Raw genomic sequence first — 16,694 nt, 5'->3', positions numbered from 1 at the left:
GAGGCACCAGCCAGGGGCGCAGAGCATCCCTCCATCTCTGCGGAGCTGGGCGCCAGCTGTGCACGTTAATTCAGGCTCTGCCCTCCTGGGGGCGCCGTGCGCCAGCTCTGAGCCCCCGGGGACGGGGAGCCGGCAGCGGTGCGCGCCCGCACCCCAGGGTCTGTCTCCGCCGGAGCCTTTCGCGGTGCTGATACGCGCCCCCGCGCCCCCTGCCGGGTGCTGCACCGGACATCCACCCGCCCGCACCTCCGAACCCCCTCCCGCACCGGCTTCCAGAAAGCTCCCGGTGCTTTCTACCGCATTCTTGGGGCGTGAGTCATGCAGGTTTGCAGCCAGCCCCAAAGTGGGTGTGTACGCAGCAGAGCGCTATAAATACGAGCGCCTCACCGTGCTGTGCACGCGGCGTCGCCAGGAGGAGCGCGCGGGCACCGCTGACCGGTGAGATATCCCCACCTTTCCTGCCCCTGCGCAGAGCCTGGCCGGGACTGATGAGCGGGCGGGGGGCGGCACCCAGGCGAGGAGAGGACGACCACTGGGAGTCACAGGGCTGTCAGAGGGGCGCTTTAGATGGAGTCGCGGATCCAGAGAAGGGAGGTGGTCGGAGCCCCATCACCAGACAGCCGAGCCGGGACGGAATTGCCGGCAGACAGGCAAGGGACTCAGGAGGCCCTTTGTTCATCAGCTCCAACCACAATTCTGTGGAGTAAACGGGATAGGTGTAAGGATCCTCCTTTTGTAAAGATGTGGAAATGGACACTTGGAGGACTGAGGCTGTTGCCCGAGGCCAGGCTAGTGAGTGGCAGAGCTGGCCTGCACTTGCAGCCTTCCCGCGGCATCTTGCTTGGAAAGGTACTGATCTCCAGGGGTGGCTGTCAGCTTGCGCGCATGAGTCATCTTGTTTGCTCCCGAATTCTCTAGTTCTCTGGATTGTGTGTTTATAAGTGATGTTTTGATTTAAGTATATGTTGCAACCACTGAAATCCTACTCTTTCTGCTTCCTAATGCACCAGGGTACATCAGAGAAACATCACACAACCTCCATCAGACTTCAGACATCTGATTCAACTGTCTCATTTTATAGATGATAATCTGAAACCTGGAGAGGTTTAGGACCATCTCCAAAGATAGACAGCAAATAGGTATCAGAATTGGGATTAGAACCCAAGCCTTGACCTTCCAGAATTTCTGGACCTAATGAAAAAAAGAAACTGATTATTATTATTTTTTTAAGAGTGAAGTTCAGAATTTAAGAGTAAGCACAGATACTATAAAAGGATAAGCGCGAGAGTGTTCACGATAATAATAGTTGGAAATTACAGACAATTTAAATGCCCGGCTTGTGGGATGGCAAAATAAAGTACATCAGAAAAAGGACCATATTATACGGGTACAAAAGTGTGCTTTTAGAGAGTATTTGAAGATAGTGGGTGTAAAGGATCCGATTGTATGCAAATGCATAGAAAAGAGGAAATATACCACGGTGCTAATGTTTGCCTCTGGATGGTGTGAATTACAGGTGAATTATTTTCTCATTTTTCTTTTTGGTTGAGTTTTCTGCATTTGGGGAGGCAGTAGGGGAGGAGCTTGGGCTTTGGGCTTTAAACCCTGCAGCTTACTAGCTGCGTGACCATGTCCTCCCCACGGCTTCCTCTGGGGAAAGGAGGGCCTTGGAGTGGCTTGTTCAATCAGAGCAGTTGGCAACCAGGCGCCCTGGCCAGGAGATGGGTGGGGAGGTGAGTCAGTGCGAAGGGAGGGCAGTGTGGCCGCGCAGCCGCTGTTCTCGTACTGTCCTTGGACTAGTGTCAATATTACCTGCAAGCTTATTAGAAAAGCAGTCTCTGAATCAGAATCAGCATTATAATAAGACTCCCGGGTAATTCGTAGGAGCTGATCACATCACTAAGGCAAAGCCCACAGTCGGGGAGGGACCACAGGTGACCTTTGTGTACCTGCTTCAGTTCCTCTGTCCCTCTCCCAACACGCCACCTCCTCCCACTTCCCCGATAGATACTGCCAATGCCCATGATTGATCCTACGTCAATTTTGAAGGAGTCGGAATTTCCTATGATTACATAAGACCCTTGTGTTTACAGAACACATTTCCATCTCTAAGGTCTCTATTAGGTCCATTTTACAGGTGAGGAAACTGAGGCTCAGAGATTTAAGTGACTTGGTGTCAAGGAAAGAACACTGAACTGGGGTTTGGGAGGGCTGAGTTCTCATCCTGGGGTTGTCACGAGCTTGCTGCAGGCCTTGGGGAGCCCCATCCTGTCTCTGGGTTCGGCCTCCCCTCTGAGGTGGAGGGATTGGGCAGGAGACAGGTCTCTCTCCCAGCTCGGAACTCGATGGCTCCCATGGCCCCCAGGCTCTTGGTGGGAGATCCCGTACTGACAGCTGGGTTTCCAGACTTCTCATCCAGAGCTCTTGCCTTTGGCTGCCCTGTCTCTCTTTTTGTCAGGACCCAATGCCCCGTCTTCTGGTCCCAACCTATTTCAGAGGCTCATGTCTGGATTTCTCAGAAGTCTTTGCTATCGGGGGCCTCTGCTGGAAGGGTGCTTCTCGCCGGCTTTCTCTCTCTGGCATGACAAAGTTTCTGTCCCTGTTTGAGGCGTTTCAGGCTTCAGTGAGCAGCTAGGGCAGAGCCTCACAGACCTGAAATAGCACCCTGGCTCAGCTGCCCACTCACCATCTCTGGGGAAGGCGGTGACCCGCTTTCTTCTCCCACGCTGCTGGGGAATCACAGCCTGGCTGCCTTACTAATTATGTCTCAGGAGAGACTTGCCTTATTAATATTCTCCCAAGGGTCCAGATGGGCCTGCTGAGCGGAGGGCAGCTTCTGGATGTACATCATTTCAGGAAGGGGAGACCCCCTTCCCATTCTCTTAGGGAAAACGGGTGAGTTTGGATGAGCATTGGGGGGCAGTGCGGGGGGAAGGGTTTCTGTTTTGCAACAACTTCAGCTTCTGGGAAAGGGTCCATTGTGTAAGACCAGCTGGTCCAGGGCTCAGGGCAGCTAGCCGAGTGGTGGCGGGAGGACCTTGGCAGACACCCTGCTGTGGGCTTAGAGGGACTGGCTGCGTGAAAGGGACCTGGCAGAGCAGAGTGGTACGTCCTCCCACGGGGACTTTTCCTGGGGAGGTTCCTTGCCCTGCCCCCCCTCCGCCGTTAATCCTTTGGCTTTGCCCCTCCCTCTCTATTCCCTGAAGACAACTGTCCTCCCCGCCTTGCTCTACTCTCTTCCACGCTAGGGATGACAAATGGATTTACTTCCCTGTAGCAACCCAGAGGCTGTCACTGCCTCAGACCCTTGAAAAGCAATTTCAGGAGGTGTCCAGCCTTGGTGGGGACAGTGCTGTGATTGATTGGTGATGCCTGCTGTGGGCAGGATGGGTGATGCAGACAGCAGGGGGCTGTCTGTGCTCTGGGCTGCAGTCCCCACTTTAGGGGGACGGCAGAGGCCAGATGAGTGACCCAAGAGAGGTGTTTTCAGGGTTTGTTTGATGTGAGCAGGTATCATCAGATAGATGCCCTTTCTGGATGCAGAAAGCACATGTGCCTTTTTTAGGCATAGTCAGCTATTATGGGGGGCGAGGAGGAGGATGAGGAGGAGGAGGAGGGCGGCTTGGACCAGAGCCCAGTGGCTCTGACTCTGGAGTTCTCGTTTCTTCTATATTAGGCTGCTGTCCTGTGGTTCCTCCCCGTAGCCGCTTCCTCCACTTTCTTTTGAAGGGGCCCAGTGGCAAGTCTGATACTTTCTTGTCACTTCCTTGGGATAAAAAGTCGGTGATGCCAGCTGAGGGGAGAGTGGAGGGCAAGGCCTCGGCAGGGTTCCTGGGAAGCCACACAGGCAGCAGGCTGGGCCCGTAACCAGCAGGCTGTCTAGCTGTTGCCATGACAGTCCCCTGTTCTCTGCAAACAGAGGCGTGCTAGGATTCCAGAATTGGAGAAGGAGGCGAGATGAAGACTCTACTGCTGCTGGTGGGCCTGCTGCTGAGCTGGGAGAATGGCAGGGCAGTCTCGGACAAAGAGCTCCAGGGTAAGTGACCAGGAGTGCCCTCCTGGCATGCTTCCCTCTGTCAGGGCCCCAAGGGTTAAGACCATCTTTGTCCTGTGCATCGGATCGGGTTTGCTCTGCCCGGGCCCCTCTCTGAGCCCTCTCTCGCCGGCCTAGGCTCTTTGTGGTCAGGTGGGCTTCCAGGCAGTTCCAGGTAGACCCCAAGTCCTTTCTGGCTGCTGCAGCTCGTTTGGCTGTTCCGCTTCCCGTCTGCTCGGTCTGGTGTCCACACCTCTTCCACGAAGCTTCATGAAGCCTGGACCATTGGAGCCTCTGTGGATTTCCCCTTGAGTTTCCATAGCCCTTACTACCTGTATCCACCACCTTTCCACCTAGAAAACCAATGCTCCGGATTCAGGAAAGGCGGAATATCATTCACTACGAGGGCTTGTCATCCTTCAGAGCCCAGTTGGTGGTTCCCCTCTTCTGCCAGGCCTTTCCTGAAACCTGTCTTCCCTCTGCCCCACTCTTGTCCTATGAGCTGACTGACTCTATGGGGTAATAGTTAAAAACCCAAGCGTTGAGCCCAGAGCTGGGTGGGAATCTGGCTCCGCCCTCCCCAGCTGTATAACCCTGGGTAAGTATCTTGATCTCACTGCGATTCTTTATCCTCGATTGTGCAGAGGGGTGAAGATGGTGTCAAGAGTATTAAATAAAATGCACGTGAAGTGTCCAGCTCAGCATTTGGCCCAAGATAAGAACCAGAGAAGCATTGGCTGTTACTTTCGGTACTTTGGTGACATTGTCTCATTGCATTTGTCACACGGTGTGGTGTCTGATCCCAGTCTCCTTGAAGGATGGTGCTATTAAGTCACCTCCGTGGCCCTGTCACCTGACACTGTGCATCGGAACAGCGAAGTTCCGATGTTTGCTTAAACTGCATTGCAGAAAGAGTTGTATCCACAATAACACTATTTTATATTTTGATACGCTTCCAGGATTTTTTGTTTTTCCTTGAAAAATTTCTTCTGCAGCTGGGTAGGCTGCTTCTCCAGAGCTCCAGGGGCGGACTGGGTTGTCCCTCCTCTGGGGCGTGTCCGCTCCCCGATGGTTTGCATTTCTGAGCAGCTGGGTGTAATCGATTCTCTGGCCCTGGGTCTACAGCGAGCCCTGGGATGGAACCTGTGTCAGGGCAAAGCTGGGGCCCGAAGGCTGCCTGCCAGGGGGATCCCAGCCATGGCAGCCCCTAGGCCCACTGGCCTTTCTGACCGTTCCAGATGGTTCCAGCTGGTTCCAGGGTTATATCCCCAGCACCATCCCTTCCTCTGGCCTCATCTACCTCCCTGCTCTTTTCTTGCAGAAATGTCCACCGAGGGGAGTAAGTACATTAATAAAGAAATTAAAAATGCTCTCAAGGAGGTGAAACAGATAAAGACCCTAATAGAACAAACCAACGAAGAGCGCAAGTCATTGCTTGGCTCCTTAGAGGAGGCCAAGAAGAAGAAAGAGGTAAGGAAGAGCCCGGTGACCCAAGCCTCGATCCACTGTGCTGGAGGGAGGGGGGGCATTGCTCTTCCGAGTGCCCTGCCAGGTTACTATGGTGACCCGCAGGCCTTCTCCGGTTGTGTCAGCTGATACTGGGGCTGTGGTTAACAAATAGGGATGGTTTATTTGCTTTTGAAAGCTTCAAGCAGTGAGATCTTGGATCTGGTTTTGTTACAAGCCTGGCCCAGGGCCTGCCACCCAGATTCACTTCAGTAGATTTCTCTAAACCCAGACTATGTGCAAGCTCCAAGGCAGGCTTTGGGTAGGGTCTGTCACTGTCACAGGTTAGGAGAGGGATGGCACCCTACCTTCAGGAAGCTTATCTAGTAGGGGCAATACCTTTGGGGGTACAGCAGGCACACGCTGTATTGCCCAAGTCTCTACAGAGTTCTGGACTACTTCGTAAAGAGACACTTAGGTCCAATGGTGAACATACAAAAGTAAAACACTATAATTCAATAAACAGCTTATTTAAAAAGTCAACAGTGTCCTTCAGGGTCTCCTCAAAGCCTATGCCCATTGCCACCCTACCCCTAATGACAGAGATGCTGAGATGGGGCCCCCTGCCACCTTCATGATCCCTAATGCGTAGAGTAAAAGCATTATAAAGACTCAGAGAAGTTGTGCGGTAAAGGAAGCACGTGTAACTTCATTTAATCCAAGTGTTTTCCAAATCGAATTGACCATGGAATCCATTTATTTTTTTCCTGATAGCTTGTAGCACAATTCCATGGAAACCACTTAAGGAAATGTTGGCCTGGGTGCAGCTCTAACTTTCTTTGAAACTTAGTGCCTTTCTTGGCATCAGTATTAGTTCTTGTCACACTATGAGAAACCTAGAGCCCATGTAGAAGTGGCAAGTCTTGTTCTTGAAGTTTTGCACTTCTCATTGGAGTTTGATATTTGACAATCCAGGTTCTATGATAAAGTATATCAAGTTCGGAAAAAGACTCCATGACTTCTTAGTTGAGGAATATATGAACCGGAAAGAAAGGAATGGAATTGGACAGCAGAGTTGACGCCTGTGAATTGGCCCAGTTGGAGGCGTGGTGGCCTTCCCCATCTCAGATGAGGAGACAGGGGACACAGAGCAGGAGAAGATCTCACATTTTCAGATATTCATAGTGTAGCTTTGCTTTGGGGTATGGATGGTCTACTTAATTCTTTGAAGAGTAATACACTCATTTATCAAGATTTTAATATAGAAAAGCAGAAGTTTTTCCATAACCCTTTTACCTAAGGATGATTCACTTAACATTAGATCTATTTCTTACTACATTTTCTCCTCTATACTTTTTGGACAGTGGCTATACTCAAACTCATGAATTTTTAACGTGAAAAATGCTTATTATAATATTTAAAACTTATTACAAACATCCCTTGTAATGCTGTCCTATCTACCTTTTGTAAGTACCACAGTGTCCTTAACTTGTCCCCTAGTTTTGAGCATTGGGGTTGATTCCAGTATTTTTTTTGCCACACATGAATATTGTAACAGATATCTTCAAGCATATGGATTTTTCCTTTATTGCAGGAATTCCTTGGGATAGGTTCTTGTAGAATTACTGGATCAAATGTCATGGTCGTCTTGGAGAGTTTTGGTAGTAGCGGTGGCTTTAATTTCGGAAGCTTACCTATTCCTCTGGCATGCCGGGGACCATGGTTGCAACAGAGAAATAAGATTCAGGGAAGCTTTGAAAGATGACATTTAAATTCCAGAAGTTGAGACTTCTGGAGTCTTCTGGGGTATTAGTGAGAGGGAAGTCCTGGGGTAAAGACTGTAAGTGCATCGTCAGAGAAAGGAGCTGTCCAGAGGGGCTCTAATGGCTGGAAAGGATTAAGGAGCAGTTGGATCTTGAAGACGAGAGGACGTGTAGAGCCAGATGGGGAGGGAATTCCAGGTGGGCAGATGCGGGAACACGTGAGCCAGAGCAGGGGTGGAAATAAGCACCCCATGTGGCCAGGTTGGGCCGGGGGGCCAGCACCACGGTGCCTGCTTGGGGAAGGGGAAGCCGTGGTTTCTGTGGCTAACCCAGCCTGGGTCCTCCTGTAGGATGCCCTGAATGACACCAAGGATTCTGAAACAAAGCTGAAGGCGTCCCAGGGGGTGTGCAATGAGACCATGACGGCCCTCTGGGAGGAGTGTAAGCCTTGCCTGAAACAGACCTGCATGAAGTTCTACGCGCGCGTCTGCAGAAGCGGCTCCGGACTGGTTGGCCAACAGGTGACGAGGGGCCCCGCTTCTTCAGCACAGCCTGGGCTCTGGGTGGGCAGTGAGGAGAACTGAATATGCTTCTTTGATTCTGCACCCAATTCCAAGTGTGGGGATTTCCCCATCAAGCATTTCTCCCGCACCTGCTGGGTGTCCTGCAGTTGAACTCAGCTCTGACCCTGTCTACCCAGAGACAGCGTCCGACCCCACAGGCTCAGGGCTCAGTCCCACAGGACGCCTCCCCGTCCCCACCCCCAACTTCAGCTGCCGATCACAAGTCCAGGTGGTCACCTGTGTTTCTGACTGACTGGAGGTAGATTAGAGGTTCCCATGACTGCCTCCTTGGGTTCAATTAATTTGCTAGAGGAGCTCATAGAACTCGGAGAAACATTTTACATACTAGATTATTGGTGTGTTATAAAAGGGTATAACTCAGAAACAGCCAGATGGAAGAGATGCCCAGGGGGAGGGATGGGGAAAGGGTGGGGAACTTCCACGCCCTCTTCGAGTTCAACAGTCTCCTGCATCTCATTGGCACATGTGTTCATCAACCCAGAAGCTCCCCAAGCCCATCCTTTTGGGTTTAATGGAGGCATCATTACATAGGTACGACTGATTAAATCATTGACCATTGGTCATTGATTCAAGGTCCAGCCCCTATCCCCTCCTTGGAAATCAGGGGGTGGGGCTGGAAGTTCCAACCCTCTAATATAGGGTTGGCTCCCCTGGCGACCAGCCCCCATCCCTAGATGCTTTCCGAAAAGTCACCTCACTAACATAACAAAAGACACCTTTATTGCTCTTATCACAGGAAATTCCAAGGGCTTTAGGACCTCTTTGTCAAGGACCAGACCAAATATATATTTCTTATTATAAATCACAATATCACAGCTTCATTTCATATGCCAGATGCAATTGATTAGTTCTGGCTGCATTTGGGCCCAGAGCGCTGTGATCAATTGGTAATGTCTGCTATGAGTGCAGTAATGTAGAGTCATGAAAAGCACCTGTGCCAGGTATTTGCCATCTTTGAAGACTCTCATTCAGCAATTATTAGCTGCCTAACATAACAAATGGCTCCACAGTGTGGCAGAGCCCTGCGTCCACTTAAACAGAAGGAATTAAGAAATTTTAGTACGCTATTATTGATCCTCCCTCCCCTGTGGGCCTTGCTCAGCTAGGGCTCATGAATTTTGCCCTTTCCAGGAGTCCCATCAGTTGGCCCTTGGCTGAGCGGGCTTGGGCCTTGTGACTCTCTCGGCCTCGCAGGTCTTCCTAAACTCTTCCCCTCGGGGTCGGTAGAATGGAAGGGCATTGGCCTGCACAGTTCAGAGATGGGGAGCCAGTCCCAGCCTGGCCTTCTGCCGCCTGCTGTGACTCTGAGTTGCCCCAGGTGCAGCCAGGAGGGGCCGGGCCTGGCCCGTCTTGACAAGGGGGAAGCACCCCTGACTGTCCCCTGTCTCCTGTCGCAGCTCGAGGAGTTCCTGAACCAGAGCTCCCCCTTCTACCTGTGGATCAACGGTGACCGCATCGACTCCCTACTGGAGAACGACCGGCAGCAGGGCCACGTGATGGACGTCATGGAGGACAGCTTCAACCGTGCAGCCAACATCATGGACGAGCTCTTCCAGGACCGGTTCTTTCCCCGGAAGTTCCAGGACACTCAGTACTACTCGCCCTTCAGCTCGTTCCCAAGGGGATCGCTCTTCTTCAATCCCAAGTCCCGCTTCGCCCGGAATGTCATGCCTTTCCCCGTGTTGGAGCCCCTGAACTTCCATGACATGTTTCAGCCCTTCTTTGACATGATCCAGCAGGCCCAGCAGGCCATGGATGCCCACATGCATAGAATTCCCTACCACTTCCCGATGGCGGAATTCCCAGGAGGTTAGGAGGATGGGATGGGAACTCACAGTTCATCGAGATGTTAACCCGTTAGATGCTCAGAAGGGTGGCCGGGGCTTGGCACGTGTCATCTCATCTGAATTCCGGCCCCAGAAGCCTGGGGCGGGTGCTCTCATCCCGGTCTGACGGGGAGAAAACTATGGCAGGATGGTAAAGGAGCATGTGCGAGGGTTCACAGCTGGCAAAGTGGGAGCCGGTCAAATCTAGCCCTGCAGGATTTGGAATCTGTGTTCTTTCGAGTGTACCAAGCTCCTTCCAGCAACTGGAGGGCATGACATTGACTATTTCCTCTAGAGAACTTAGACCCCTTTGTCCTGGGAACTCAGATGGCTTTATGTGGACGCCACGCATATACTGGCGACAAATTACATAATCAGCTCACGGTACAGTTAAGAAAGCTGTTTGTGGCTGTAACCTTAGGGGCTGGTAGAGAATGGGCACACAATGAATATATTTTGAATGAAGGAACTCTAGCATGGACACGAGAAGCCAAAACTTTCAGAAGTGATTTCCTTCATTGAACCAACAGACACTCGTTGGCCAACCCCATCTCCTAAACGCTACAGTTTGACCGGCACTGGGGTGTGGCTTGAAACGGATTGGAAACACAGGAGGGTACTGAACTGAACAAGGAGTTTACTGCGTATCCATAATGGGGGGCTCCCTGTGTTATAAGGAGGTTCTAAGGTGGATCCTATTCCTGCCTTCAAGGCGCTTGCTGTCTGGCCCGGGGAGAGAAATGAGCCAGACAGAATGCAGAGCAGAACGGGTTATGATGCCAAAGAGAAGTACAAGCAGGCAGGAGACGTGTCAGCAGGTGGGGATGGTGGGGGAGGGGGCCGAACCACCTCCTGGTCCCGCTGCAGGGAGCCCCGATCCGAGCCTGTGTCTGCAGGCAAACAACCAGAGTCCAACCTGCTCTGCCCGCAGAACCATGTCAAAGGGCCAGACAGTAGTGTGGAAGGGCTCTGGGAGATCGGGGTGGTCCATCTCTGTGTAGCTCTGTATGACTTTCCCTCATGTGTCTCCAGAAAACATCAGTGACCGCACCGTGTGCAAGGAAATCCGCCACAACTCCACGGGATGCCTGAAGATGAAGGACCAGTGTGAAAAGTGCCAGGAGATCTTGTCCATGGGTGAGTCGGGGGGCCCCGTGGTCTCCTGTGTCCTCGGGTCTCCAGCACCTCACTGGGGCTGCCTTTATGGGCTCAGACGGACGGGAGTTCAAATGCCAGGTCTGCTGCCTTCCAGCTGTGAATCTGGGTGGGGGAGTCCTTTGCCCGGCTCTGCTTGGGTCCCCATTTGGGGTCGTGGGTTAAGATGAGGGGCTGTCCCTGAAGTCGGGAGACAGAATACAAGGTGCTTACCACATCATCCAGCTCACGGTCAACAGGCCGACGGTGGGAGGAGCTGCTGTGCTTTTCTAAAGAGCTGTCATCCTTTGACTTCCCCCAGTTGGTCTGTTCCCAAGGGCCAAACCTAGTAGACGTCCTCATGTTTTGCTGCAGACAATGAGAGTTTAGGCAGTGTGGATTCTGTTAAACAAACTCTTCCCATGTGTTTGTTACTAAACACTCTTGTAAACACTTTACAAACATTTACTCTTTTCCCTGGAATAACCGGGTGGCTACACTTACCATCCCTGTCTCACAGAGGAGGAAACTCAGTCAGAGAAGGTTTGGTGACCTGCCCAAGATTACATGACGCCCTGGGGGCGCTTGTGATGTGTTCCCAACCAGTGCTGCTGTGTTCTCTACCCTGAACACGTGGGTCTCTCCTAGTGGTACCCTAGCTTCCCAGTAACTTTACCTTTGATAGGTTGGTCCCTGAGGCAGAGGAAATACCTCCCTTCCACTGTTTCCTTCGGTTTTATCAGGCAGACTAAATTATTCTTACTTGGAAGTAACAGCTATAAAAGCGGCGAAACAATTCCTGGCCCACAACAGTCTATGCTCAGAAAAAGTTAATCGTTTCCCTTGTACCAGGCGGATCGATCTTGCGGCTTTGCTCTTACTTAATACTTTTTGGGTTTGCCCGGGCAGGCCTTCAGAGTCTAGTTAAATATTCCTAGTCTCATTGCTGTGATTTTAGAAGCTACTGCAAAAGAAATACAAGTGCTGTAAGAGGCTGATCTATGAAGAAGCGAGAGGTGAGTACACAAGCTCCTGGGTTTATCCCATAAAATACCATGATTAGAAGAGTGTAAATCACACCGTGAGAAAGTCACGTTAGGGCCAGAAAAAGAGACCTACAGATCCCCAAGCTCAGATTGGCGCCCCTGGCGCTGACCTTAACGTTCACTGATCACAGCTTCCTGAAACGGTGGTTTTCTTTTCTACATCGAGGAGGACTTATGACCTCTTATCTAAGGTGCTTGCAGCCATTTGAGCATGTGCTGCCCGGGACCTCCAGACTGGAATTTCGCAACTTCGGTACTACTGGCATTTTGGACCAGATCCTTCTTTGTGGCGGGCTGTCCTGTGCACTTTGGGATGTTTAGCGGCATCTACTCACTGGATGCCAGCAGCCTCCCACCCTCACCCCAGTTGTGACACCAAAAAGGTTTTCAGACCTTGTCAAATATCCCTGGGGACAGCACCGCCCCAGGTGAGAGCCACTGCTCTAGACTGCTACCCAGCTCTCAATGACTGTCCTTATTTTCAATGATTCCCTGGTAAGAAGAGTTAAGTTTCATCATTATATATCTTTTTCAACCCAGTTTATTGTTAATAATGCTATGTCTTGCCCCACCTGACGTTTTATTTTATTTTAGAAATGATTACAGCCACCATGGTGAAGTGTGCAAAGAACTCCTCCTTCCCCCTGACTTGCTTGGGTTTGATGAGCTCTTTGGAGGATATTTTTCAAAAATCAAGGGAGAGAAAAACAGTAGTTTTTAGAGAGAGAGAGTGGGTAGTTTCCAGCTCTTATCCACCTGACAACCTGCAGTGGGCACCTGGTGACCAAAAGCAATGAACTTCCCTGCTCTCTGGTGAGCTTGGCGACCAGCCATGGTGGGCAGGTGGGCAAGCCCGGTTGCCCAGCCCCAGGCTACTGTGCTCTGTGGCCCGGGGGTCCTGACCGGCTCTTCTGCTACCCAGGCTCTTGGGGCCAGAATTTCCAACTCTATAGATATAGGCAAGCTTGGAGAATCTTCCAGAGCCACAGACTCAGAGTAGGAAGAGCCCAAGTTTAGGAGTGAAAGCCCAGGGTTCAACATCCTGCCCTCGCCAATCGTTCATCCTATGACTTTAGGCAAATGATTTACCGCTCTGGTCCTCAGTTTCATTCTTGATAAGACTTAACGTCAGAATACATGTGACTATGAGAGATCACGGCTATCCCGAGCACTTGGTGGTGCCTGGTACATAGCAGGTACCACGCAAACGGCAGCTGCAAGTAACATCACCGTTTCCTGAAATGACTAATGGAGGGAGGAGGGCAGGGAGGTCTGAGCACATGCAGCCCTGAGGTCCGTGCTTCTTGAGGTGTGGGCAGTGCCCCTCATTGCTGGTCCCCAAGGAGACAGGGTCTTACACCCAAAGAGAAATCAGTGATGTCCCTGAGACACTTTAGTTCAGCTGACGTTGTCTCCCAGAGCAAGACTTTCTCAATGAAGGACGCGCGTGCCGATCTACATTCGGGGCGAGCCGTCTGTTTTGTCTTGGGCTGCTAGCGAACGCTGGGCAGACTGGAGCTTGGAGTAGCTCTGCCTTAGGTCCTGGCTGCGTGAACTGGTTGCCATTTGTTTTCATCCCTTTTTAGCTCTCCCTTCACGTTTCTGTCGTTTGTCTTTTTTTTTTTTTTTAATCTCCGGGCAGACTGTTCAGCCAACGACTCCTCTCAGATGCAGCTGCGCCAGCAGCTGAACACGTCCCTGCAGCTGGCGGAGAAGTTCAGCAAACTGTACGACCAGCTGCTCCAGTCCTACCAGCAGAAGATGCTGAACACGTCCTCCCTGCTGAAGCAGCTGAACGAGCAGTTCACCTGGGTGTCCCAGCTGGCCAACCTCACGCACAGCGACAGCCAGCACTATCTCCACGTCTCCACGGTGAGTCTGTCCTGGCCACACACTGAAGCTGGGCTCAAGGTGTTGTCTGGAGCTCCTGTGATCCTGCCCCAGGGCTGAAACGGGGTGAAGATGCTCAAGAGGGCATGTCTGCTTTTCACTGAGCATTTGTCATATGGTAGGAAACAAAAACCTCAGGTCCAGTGGTGCATGGAAACCTCATCACTCAGTGACGTGGAATGTCATGAACCCATTTTACAGATGAGGAAACTGAGAGGTTCAACAGCTTACCCAGGGTCTCCTATCTGCAGGGTGATCTCCTGGGTGTTTGTTTGAACCTGTCTGCCCGGCTGCAGCGCTAGTGCTCTTTCCGGGGAGCTGCCTTGCTGCCCTGTCCCACCTAGGATGGCTCACGAATCGGCCCATCGTTCTCCTCCAGTGATAAGAAGCTTTCCTCTAGCGCTGGGAACCTTTTCTTTTTCTTCCTCTGATTCCTCTTCTACCACCGCGTGGCCAGTGGCTGCTCAAAGGAAACATGTTTTACTTGGTGGGGCTCCCCCGGGTTGGTCCTTCGTGAATGACATTTACACCCACAAATGAGGGTCTCTGAATTAGGGCATTTCTGTTCACCAAGTTGTATAGATGTCGAGGTCAGTAAAAAGCAAAGGGGTCAACTGATCTGAATTAAGCCTGGCTTCAGGTGCCAGATGAGTCTGTGTTGACCGTTGTTTCCACTCTCTCGTGACTTTTCTCCTTTTAGGTGAATTCCCACAGTTCCGACCCCAGCGTTCCCTCTGGCCTCACTAAGGTGGTTGTGAAGCTCTTTGATTCCTACCCCTTCACTGTGACGGTCCCACAAGAAGTCTCCAGTCCTAAGTTTATGGAGACTGTGGCAGAGAAAGCGCTGCAACAATACCGCCAGAAGAGCCGGTGAGTGTGCGGGCCTCACTTGCGGTCCCTCTGGGCCCATCAGGTCCCTGGGGACTGAGAAAAGGGCAGAGGACCTGGCCTGGGAATCGCTGCTCCTGCAGCCACAGCGCAGGCAGGAAGCCACAAAGTTACTGGGAATTTTCTCCTTCCTTTGGAGGATGTTTTCTCTGCGTTGATAAGAATTGGAGTGTTGGTTGCTGCCTCTCGGTGAATATCAGGCCTCACCTTCCCCTCCGTGCCTTCTTTTTCAGGGAGGAATGAGATGTGAACGTTGCTCTTCCAAGTGCGGGGGTGTCTGCGTCCAGCTGTCCCCGCGATGAGGCACAGTCCCCTCTAGAGAGCTCTGCACGTCACCAGCTGACCAGGCCCTGGGCTCGAGGCCCTCCTGACCGCACCCAGCTTCTCCCTCTGGATTTGCACTGTAATGCCTGCATTTGCTGATCACGGGAAGAACTTCCCTGCATGCCACTAACTCAATAAACCGCCTTGTAATCTGAATGCTCTGCTGTGTCCTCTTTATGCTATTTTTGTTTTGTTTTGTTTTTTTTAATCTCCCACACACCTTCATTTGGGTGTGGAAGAAAAAAGGAGAAGAGAAAAAGCAATGGCTAAGATGGTATATTCTCATATAGTTGAGAATAAAAGGAGTGGGACAGTGAAGTTGACCCAGTTCAAAGATTTCTTTCTTTTAGGAAGAGAGATGTTCCCTATAGCCAGCTAAAATACGTTTCTGAAAAATGAATCTTTTCCATTCCATTATAAAGCAGATACATATTCTGATGGGGGGGGGGTGATACCCTGAAGGAATACATTGAAAATTAGGGTGCAGAAGGGGTAAAAATAAGGCATACCAGTTATTTCCATACATAATTGATATTTTCCTTATGGAAAAAGTAGTCCCCCCAAAAACAAAACGAGGTAATTTTCTTTTAGTTGTAAGAGCCTAGAATCCCTTTGGCACCTTCTTGACTGTGGCATTGATTGGCCACTGTCTGTCTATACAACCTTTATATCTTTCCCTCAACCCCAGGAATTTCTCCTCTGCCTGGGTTTCTCGTGATGACTATTCACCCCCCACTCTGAAACATAGCTGGCCTGCAGGACCCTACGTTGCCAGCAGGTGGCAGTGACTAACCGCGGTACTTCACATTAAGAAGGCTTTCCATTTATGAATCTTCTCTACAGAATTCTGTTCATCAAATACACTTCAAATGGAAATAAAAGCCATCTGGATGCATCCCAGGTTTGTAGCAAAGTCCACATGTAAATTAAAAGCTTAAAATATTCTTAGTTTACCATTCCTTGTTTCTCCTTTCTAAGTTATCAACAACCCTGCCACACAAGCAACAAACGCTATGGCTTAGTATATGTCCACAGAAGCTAGTACTTTAGTATCGCTATCAAGAAAATTCAGAGTAAAGTTAGGGTGACTCACTTAAAGATATACCATAACCTTAGTTAGGGTTATGGTTCAGACGGCATTTGCTAAAATGACCATAATTGTAAACTATATATTACATAATTGTCACAGCTTATGTTTCGAAAATTATTTTCTGTTTTCCATTATGTTGCTGGATGTTGGCAGTCACTACACCAAGCTGTTGCTTCTTTTTATGCAACCTCCTTTAAACTCTCCTAGACCTGCCCCTTAAAATTCAGAGGCTAAAGCTGACTCAGTTTCACTGGGACCCCTTTTCCCCACCCTCTTCCTTCTTTGCACAGTGGCCTGGTTTGAGGGTCCGTGGACGTCCCTCCATCCCTAACAGAAGTTCCAGCCTGAGGCCCTAGAAAGTCCGAGGCAGGAAATGAGATGTTGGTTTCTGGCTTCTAGGATCCTTGCAGCAGAATGGGATCAGGGCTTGATGCTCTGAGAAGAGCGGGCTTGTCCTCTGCCTGGCAAGGGGGGTGGCACGAATCCACTGTCAGCCTCTGTGTTGACACTTGACAACCTTCTGCCAGAAAATTGTAATTAGATCTCATCTCTGATGAGGTGCAACGACCCCAGAGTTGTGCCGTGTGCAGCTTGGGCAACTGTAACCAGCAGCCCTGGGCCAAGCACAGTGCTCTAAGCCCTGGGCCAATTGCTTTGTGTAATCCCATCG

At 50.9% G+C, this 16,694-nt stretch overlaps 1 protein-coding gene and 1 long non-coding RNA gene across 2 annotated transcripts in view; both read left to right on the top strand.

The window, feature by feature from the left end:
* Nucleotides 1-16,694, top strand: part of LOC309664109 — a 69,620-nt gene that overhangs the window by 26,255 nt on the left and 26,671 nt on the right. The window lies entirely within an intron of this gene.
* Nucleotides 313-15,090, top strand: CLU (clusterin). Its single transcript, XM_082468980.1, has 9 exons — nt 313-438; nt 3,920-4,036; nt 5,355-5,503; nt 7,593-7,763; nt 9,224-9,635; nt 10,685-10,789; nt 13,475-13,704; nt 14,423-14,592; nt 14,844-15,090. Exons 2-9 carry the CDS (start codon nt 3,958-3,960, stop codon nt 14,851-14,853), a joined length of 1,326 nt encoding a protein of 441 aa, XP_082325106.1. The 5' UTR covers nt 313-438; nt 3,920-3,957; the 3' UTR covers nt 14,854-15,090.

The sequence above is a fragment of the Balaenoptera physalus genome (assembly GCF_965194825.1).
Source record: "Balaenoptera physalus genome assembly, chromosome: 7".
Lineage (NCBI taxonomy): Eukaryota > Metazoa > Chordata > Mammalia > Artiodactyla > Balaenopteridae > Balaenoptera > Balaenoptera physalus.
Note: the sequence above shows the minus strand (reverse complement) of the source record. Positions and strands in the feature narration are given on the sequence as shown.

Bases quoted from the DNA above. Each gene is read 5' to 3' on its own strand.
- CLU (XM_082468980.1), top strand. From the start codon at position 3,958: ATGAAGACTCTACTGCTGCTGGTGGGCCTGCTGCTGAGCTGGGAGAAT. The intron at 5,504-7,592 runs GTAAGGAAGAGC...GTCCTCCTGTAG, and splicing joins AGGCCAAGAAGAAGAAAGAG to GATGCCCTGAATGACACCAA. The intron at 13,705-14,422 runs GTGAGTCTGTCC...TTCTCCTTTTAG, and splicing joins ACTATCTCCACGTCTCCACG to GTGAATTCCCACAGTTCCGA.